This window comes from Ruditapes philippinarum, unplaced genomic scaffold, assembly GCF_026571515.1.
Source record: "Ruditapes philippinarum isolate M1 unplaced genomic scaffold, ASM2657151v2 ctg3617_1_1_1_1, whole genome shotgun sequence".
Taxonomy (NCBI): domain Eukaryota; kingdom Metazoa; phylum Mollusca; class Bivalvia; order Venerida; family Veneridae; genus Ruditapes; species Ruditapes philippinarum.
The window spans coordinates 43663-52478 of record NW_026857974.1 but is presented as its reverse complement, the minus strand read 5'-3'; the positions used below and the strand labels follow the sequence as shown (position 1 = coordinate 52478).

General features: G+C 33.3%; 1 protein-coding gene across 2 annotated transcripts; it reads right to left on the bottom strand.

The window, feature by feature from the left end:
• Positions 1-88: 88 nt before the first annotated feature.
• On the bottom strand, positions 89-7733 carry LOC132751641 (uncharacterized). Of its 2 annotated transcripts, none has more exons than XM_060741841.1 (3): positions 6449-7733; positions 1475-1633; positions 89-1097 (listed from the first exon to the last, which is right to left on the bottom strand). In XM_060741841.1, exons 1-3 carry the CDS (start codon positions 6684-6686, stop codon positions 331-333), a joined length of 1164 nt encoding a protein of 387 aa, XP_060597824.1. In that variant the 5' UTR covers positions 6687-7733; the 3' UTR covers positions 89-330. The 2 variants fall into 2 exon arrangements, with proteins under 2 accessions (XP_060597824.1, XP_060597823.1); XM_060741840.1 differs by having other exon boundaries at positions 92-1097; positions 1475-1639; positions 6449-7729.
• Between the last annotated feature and the right edge of the window lie 1083 nt (positions 7734-8816).

The following is an 8816-nucleotide window of genomic DNA, read 5'->3' as shown; positions in this document are numbered from 1 at the left end:
TACTAGTTACTTTATCTAGATCAATTATATTCTTTCTATTCATTTATAAACCGTCCCACATGTCCCTGTCAATTTTATTTTATTTTTTTTATTATGATACACATGTTATACCCTAAATATGTTTTTTTTTCAAGAATGAATATGTTATAAGCAGTCCTACATTAACACATAATTAGAACTTTTGATAAATCCTAAAACCGTGTCAGTTATAGAGATATGCATTTTTATGACGTACGAGACGCTTTCTGTCTTGTAATGCGAGTTGCCTTAACATGTGCTTTAAATTGAATTCACAATATGCGCTACATATTGAAATCTTTTCCAGCAAAATCAAAATTTGAATGTCTCTCTTTCAGTTGCAAGAGGACTTATATTAGGCGAGGACTCTTGACTGATAGACAAACCCACTTTGCGTCTTACACCTTTCTTCTTACTAGACGGGGAACCTGCATCACACGAAGCTGTAGAGTCATTACTCGCCTTCCGCGTTAATCTAGGCTTTTCATTTTTCTTTGAACTTTTTCTGTTTGAGTTTGTTCCTTTTTCCCCGTCCCTGCAGGTTATATAACAATCGTCTGGATATTTATTCAAACTTGTAACTGATTCTTTTGAAAGCACCGAATATGAACGTGACAAGCGTTGGACAGCACATTGTTGAGTTCTATCTGATGTGCCTGCTTTTCTCTCCTTCAAAGACCCGCCTCTTCTGTTACGATACTCTTTATTAGCAGACAATGGTTCCCAACAACTTGATTTCTTTTTCTCTTTCAGTGAATTGCTTCTGCTGTGAGATGGAGAACTACCTAAAATCTTTTGGGAGAATTCCGAGCTGTCGCAACTTACTTTCCTTAAGATTTTACTATGTGTTTGTTCTGTAACAGATTTACGCATACGTCGCACGGAAGATATTGCACCAGGAGTAGCCAGCCAAGCACGCGACGCTTCGTCATCATTTAACACACTTGCAGACGAACTGGAAATCGTCTGTTCATAATTTGATGAGGCAGACGATAGATTCGAAACTGTCATGTTCGATAAAGATTCTTGCACGTCTTCATATTCTTTTGACTTTCGTCTGGAATTACTTCGTGATGATTCTGGAATAAAATTAAATTAGCAAGTTAGGTCTGTGCATATCAAGTAATGTATTACTGCACGTTTTCATAGGATAATCGTGATGTTTATATAAACTATATATACGACTCCTGTAAATATGAATGAACTTTTTTCCAGAAATGAATTGTGCAACATTATAATTTCCTTATGGGCATCAACAGGGAAAGAGTAATTATAAATTCAACTTTTCCAAAGATTTTTATATTTTTCTTTACACTACGAAGTCGTAAAATTCACATGATTCTAAACTTTTATTCACAGAATCCATTGCTTAGAAATTTAATGAACAATGATATATAAAGAATTACACATTTAATCCTCAAATTATTCCTTATTTTATTGAAGTAAACTGTTATACCCTGCGCAGAAATGACAGGATGTTTCGTCAGACTGTTTCCACCAAACTTTGGAATAATAGTGACCGGGTATGGATTAGCGACACATTCTTGTTGTAATAGGTTTCCGGTTGGCGGCGTTCCAGTCCAGTCAACCTCATCTATTTCACTACTCGTGTCCCCTGTAACTTATTGAAACAAAGAACAAACGTTAATGCTTGCAAATTTAAGTAACAAATAATAAATTATTATTTTCATATTTTTGGCGGCCATCTTGGACGCCATCTTGGATTTCTTAGTCCGCCAGCACTAATGGTAAAAATGAAATCCATTTTCGTAATCTGGGGACCCAACCAAACATTTTGATATATGAAACCCCCTGTTTATGATCGGGGACCAGTTACTCCCCTAAATAAGCGACTTATATTGGAGTCTATTTGCAGCACTATTAGTTCTACAGAACACTGCTATGTAATAAAACGAGTAATTTGTTACGATGATATAACACTGGCTGGGGCGACAACGAGGATGTTTCTGCTCTCTTGTGCCCTTTCTCCTTTTGTTTCAAATGTAAACCCTAGACACAATAAACCAATACCAGCTAATTAAGTTTTTTTCTACTGAGAATGTGTGATATCCCGCCCCATTCGAAACTCTGTAAAAACTACACTGATATTATAACAAGTGCAAAATAAACTCAACCGTTTTTTTTTCCTATAAGAAGAAATGAAAAGACAGCACTGTGCCTATCATGCAATACAGTTTTCAAATCCTAATTGAAAGTGTACTGAATATAATGGGTTAGTAAAAACAAAGAAATATCCCTAACCATGCGATAAATACGATAAGCTGAATTTTGATTTGGATTAACGTCCAAGTCTCAGAAGTAAGGAATTTTATGTCCAAATGCGGAAATAAAAAAGTCTTTGTAAGTTACATTTGTGTCAGGATCTGGTATCATATGTCTAACTTCGTTTATAGTGTGTAATTAAGATAGTTCTAAAGAAGAGCGAAATATATTTCACGGATGCACGGTCTGCATTTGGTAAAAATCTATTTCATAAGGATTAAACATTAATTTTATGTAAGCATTCTGATAAAATCAACATTATGTCAGAGATGAGATCGCTCCACCAACTGATTCAAATGGCTCTTTAGATAAAATACGGAACCTTATTTCTAGGATGTCTTAGTCCTCTTACTATCGTAGACAAACATACAAACAGTGTAACTGTATCAATTAATATTGGAGTGTATCACGGGGTAGGAAGTGCTACACGAGGAATGGAGTTCTTATTATAACTTGTCAAGACGTTCTTGTGATAACTGTCACGGAGTTCGTCGGAAAACTATTCAGTATTGTATATAGATCTACTGCAAAAACACTCGTCAAAAATGCTAATTTTCATCTTTAAAAAGTGAGTTTTAGGTGCTAAAATAAACTTTCATGATTAAGTTTGCCTAATATATTGTATTATGTGTCAAAAACTAATTCATAGTCCATTTTTTGCTTAAAATCTGGTAGTTTTGAGTAAAATTTCCAAATTATTTGCCAATTCGCAAATATTGACTTGTTTATTTAGAGTCTTCATCCTTGCCATACATAATGACCTAATTATAATGCTAAATTCCTCCTTCGTGTGTTTATAGGCTCTGAAGTATGCCCGACACGGGTTTACTATTTTAAGGATTTAATGTATAAAATTCACTTTCTACTAAAACAGTTCTTCAAAAATTGTTTGTAAAATTTTTAAATAACAATGTTCCTTTCGTGACATTTTAGTGCTTGGGGGACACCATTCGGAACAAGTTAAGTAGAACATTGCTGGAAAACGCATTGTTTGCATAAAAATACTCACCTTATACAAATATTATATTTGAAAATATATTTGTACGTGTCTAAAACAAATTTGAAAAGTTTCGAGATAAAACACAACGTTAAAATACACTTGTCATGCATTAGATATGAAAATAATTGCTATAAGTTTCGTATGTACATATGAATTTATACATTAAGTCTTAATTTATTGAACTTTTATAGAATGGCTTGAATATGTACCCATAATTATATTTTATTTTTATTACCATATTTATTCTATTTATGCTACTTTATAACGTTGCCAAATCTATTTATTTACATTACGTATATACATGTATTCAAGCTGTTCTCCATCGTGGAGCTCAAAATGCATGTGCTTATATGCTTATTTAACCCTTTACCTCATATATACGCGAAACAACGCATTTTCGACCCCCCCTTTTTTTAGGCCTGAAATAGTGAAAAAATATCCTATATGGGCCCCAAACACATGTTTCGGTTGAGAAATGTTGCTAAAAAAAGTGAGCACTTTTTCCGCGCCGCCCCCCATCCAAAAGATACATCAGGGGGTTGCCAGAAGGGGGATGTGCCCCCTTCTGTTTCGGGGGTTTGAAGGGGGCGGTGTCCCCCTCATCGCCAAGAAAATTTTGGACTTGTGAGAGGCTTAAAATGACCCCAGGTCGATCATAAGGTAACGTGTAACCAACACTGAAAGCCTTTGACTCTATCTCAATCCCTTGAGAAGTTGCAGCACTTTGAAATAAATTTTGATGGAAAAAAATCGAGGCAAAATAGTGGTTTTTGGCAATTTTGAGATGTCCCCTCGTTGCCAAGGTAACAGGAAATTTAAGACTGAGCATGTCGTTACAAAGGCAATGGTCCTGTCAACATTTGTGGCAAGTTTGATTAGTATTGAAGCATTTTTCATAGTTTCATAGCAGTTTGAACTTGTAAGAGGAGGCTTTTCAGTGAAAATGGCCATTTTTCACAATATGCTCATGGGGGAAAGGGTTAACATCTTAGATCTGTTCTACCATCCTATATATCTAGGGGTATATTTTTGGATACTATTATTTTCAAGTTCGTGTGATTCCACGATATAAAATGGCAAATAAATTCAAATTCAAGTCTACGTGTAATATGTGGATGTCTTCATCTGGCAATATACTTGTTTATGTTATATACGTTTATTGAAAGAATGTTGTATATAAACTTTCATGAGGGGGACATTTTATGCACGACATGATCGCGAAATCCACTTCAAATGACATTGAATTAGTTTGTTATTGACTTTATTTCCGGTTTCTTATGATATAATATTCATGTAATTAACAGAATTCCGGTGCCTCATATTTTCGCTGTACTTCACTGTTTAACACAGACAACAAAAGTTTGCAGAATTAAATTCGGTAAAATACGTTGAATATTGTAGCTAGTGATGTTCCGATTGTCGCAAGTCGCCGATAATCATTTACTGTTATGTAAAGCGACAATAACATGAATAATCGATTTACAAAAAAATTGTTCCGCGACGTCGTCGAAAATGCTTACTGCAGTAAAGTATCAAAGGGAATTAATTCTGACGTTAATTTTCTTTAAAGAACACCTCACCGATCGCAAAAAATCATCTCAGAGACAATTTGGAGTTGAACAGGATCAATACGTGAATGTAATCAATAGTAATATAATGTGATTTGAATGTTATTATTTGACATCCATTGAAAAATAAAATCTATTTCGTAAAATTATGACTATATAAGGTTAAAACTATGTTGAAAAGTGGAAAATGAAGTTCATGTTACTGAATGTTATCAAGTGCCTTGGGAAGATTGGGAAGAAATGATACTTCCCTATTTCTTTTTAACGCGACTTTATTCAAAAAGTTATCGATTATGTCCCATCCGACTTAACCGATGATCGATTGGGACAAATTTCATCCGATTTCCATCACTAATTGTAGCAAAGGCATGTCAATTACATCATAGTTTATTCCATTAAATGTTTTGCATGTAAGCAATATGTACACAACATGGCAATTAACACCCATCTGCTGTCTAGTGAGTTAAGTTGTGTTTTCAATAACATTTTAACAGTCAATAGTTTAATTCTTAAAACTTTAATTTTTAGTACATTTATACCTAGCCCCGTCTGAAAGTGGGGATTTTCTGTATGGCATTTATCAAATATGTCAATGGTTGTTTAACAAAGACGATTATCTAAAAAGGTATGAAAACTAAACGTAAAATGGTGACATAATTTTCTTTGCTCTTAATCTGAATAAAACGATAAGTTTTCTCAGTCGTATTTGTAAAATTTTGATAAAAATACAATAAAAAAGTGAAAGCATATGTAAAACTACTGGCAGGTGCATGAGGTCTACGAGGCACTTGAGACTGTTTATGCCTAATACCTTGGAATTATTTGTATTACGGAAAATGAGGCACAAGTTCTTATATATACACCTGCTGCCGCCTGTAACGTAACGTTATACTTAGAGGTGTTTCTCGCCAATATGCGATAATGGCCCGAAAATGTCCATAATGACCTGACGGCCGCAGAATTTATTTCATCCAATGACCCACGTACAATGCAAGTAAATAGGATATTTTAAATTTTCAAGATAAACATCGATAAATGTTTGCCAGCCAGTTTCTTGGTGCCGAAATAAGAAAACTACATGCATTTGTTACGAGCCGATTTAGTGATGTTATCACTCGACGGTACCTTTCGCCTTCAGCCAAATTGTCAATTATGTTATTGAACTTCCTGTACTACAACAGTTCTGTATACAAAGAACAAATGTCCCCAATAAAACATATTCTTCCGGGGATCATTAATGTAAGATGGATAGAACTAACTTACTATAACATTATAAAACTAGTTATAGAACAAAATAACTAAAAGGTAGCTATAAAATTAAGTACAGTAGGTCTACTACAATATATCAAAGCAAATGCACAAACGAATGGGTTAACGACGAAAGAACGAACTTGCTTTTAAATAACGACCGAACAAATTATTGGACACAATAAAAGTATTTCGATTCAACATTTACAATACAAAAAAAAGCTGAAACTCATTATGTTTCTATGGGAACAAAATGGGGTTCATTATCAAATTTGAACATGCCATATTTGATCGTAAGTTATCGATCATATCATTTTTTGTTTAAGCTTACCCTGGTCAGTGACAGGAGTTTGATTATATGTTGTCTGCTGCTGTAAACGGTAAAGTAAATTCTTCATTTCACCCTCGTCACGTGTATTCTGTCGCACGAACGCTCTCTTCTCGCTTTCTAGATGCTTAGCAACCTTGTTATACGCGGCATTTTCCATCGCATTTCTCTGAACCATATCTCTTTTGTGTATGCGTTCTAGTGGCCCTCCCTCGTGACGATGATGTTCATCAGAAGACATATTTATATTCTTGATAGAAACCTAGCGTCTTGTAGAGAATCCGACTTAAATTTCAATAATTAATAAATATGTTCAAGTCCATTTTTCATGAATCTAATTTTTTGACTGAGAATTTACCATTGTATTTTTCAATATGAATGGCACCAAGGGTTTTTTTAAATAAGTTTATCATAAAAACAATTGTAGCCAAGAGCACAATTAAACATATGATAAATTTTATACACTGTAATCGTAAATTAAAATCCAAAATAATCGTCACGATTTTCCAAATTTACGAATGTAGATTTTTTACATACATTCTTGAGGCATAAATCCTACTTCCTGAAGAGAAAGTCCGATTAAAAGATCACATGTTACGGCGGAGAAATTGTATGTTAAAAGCACAGTTACAGAGAGATGCTTGTATCCTTACAAAACTATTCAACAATATTTAATTCTCCCTTTGTAACCACTCGCTCATTATAAACTTGCTTTATTCGGAAACATTTAACGGCAACATTTGTAATAAAACAAACAGCTCACTTTCCCAGCGGTCTGTTTTATTGCAAAATACTTTAATCTCCAGTTTCAGATGAGTTTAATTCAAAACTTGTCAATATATTTGTTCAATTAATCTTGTATTTGTTGAACGTGTACGGTGAGAGTCTTTTGACAACAATTTTAATTAAGTTTGGTGACAATTAGAGAAAATTGTATTAATATTTATTTACATTCCGGTATATATCTCCATCATGGTGGCTTTAAGTATTATCTAGACCACTGATAAATCTAGTGATTCACAATAGACATTTAAATGCAGCTGTACTTTATTAAACGTAAAACTTTTTTTATTATATATACATATACATTTGTAAGTGACTTTTAGACCAATTAACTTAAACGGTTCTTTTCATCATTTTCCATATTGTAAACATACGTTAAAAACAAGTGTTAGAAATATGGTAATATGTGATAAATCAGAGATAAAAGTCATAAAGTTAATAGCGTATTAAAGTTAGTATATCCCTTCTATACAACAGAGGAAAACACATAAAGTTCACGATTAATGCTTGTCGAAATCTATGAAAGGCTTTAAAATAGTGTTTACATCCAATGTCGATTGCCTAATTAAATCTTCGCCACCAAAAGCCATTGTTTGAGAGTGTAATGGAACGTTTCCAACTATACGTATTTACAAACACGACCACGGGCTAGTTCTACGTTATCATTAAAGGCATTAAATGGATAGAGAAATGTAACACTAAAGTAATTTTCTTTTAACTGATTAGCTGATTGAAAATGGAAAACGGTTTCTTACTAGTCATTAAATACTGCGCAACTATTAACAACTATTAGACATTGTCTTCAGTTACAACTAGGCAGTTTTACCTTGTCAATGTCAATCGATTCGGTTATCAGGGATAAAATATACGATATACGCAAAGCATAAAATAATTTTTTAGGTCGATTCAATATTTTTTTTCTGAAAGTGTGATGGAGTCATAAAACGGTTGTTAGTTCGTGGTAAATTAAGAACATGTCGTAAACGATTTCGTAGTTGTCTTTTTGATGTTTTTCAGCTTATTTCTCATATAAAAATGTACACGAAATCTCAAAAATGAATTCACGTAAATATCTTATTATTTCATCAGTATGTGGAATGTATAAGTTGATAGGTTTATGGTTCTGTATGTTGCGAATGTCATTTGTTTAATTCAGGTAAAGTGTGTCTATGAATATGTATGATTACGTGGGAAGGGCCTAGAACTTGTTGCCCAACCCATTTGCATTTTGTTATGTACTCATCATTTGTATAATATATGACATGTATTTGATGCAATAAAATATAAACTAAACTATGATTACCTTCACAAACCCGTCTATGCCACAACAGAAAATATTCATTCTGCCCAGGGACACCGGATATCTTTCATTATTATTCTTGTTTTAAGATTTTTTATTTCTTCTTGTAAATACATAAAAAAAGTAAACAAAAAACAGTATCAGATATTTGTATGGTTCGTGAGTCCCCATCTAAGTCATGATGCATCTTTTTATGTTTCGGACAATGTTTGCCTAGAAGATATAAAGTTTTAATACATTTTTTATTTAAAAAAATCTGATGTCTCAGTTTCACTCTATTGATATTTT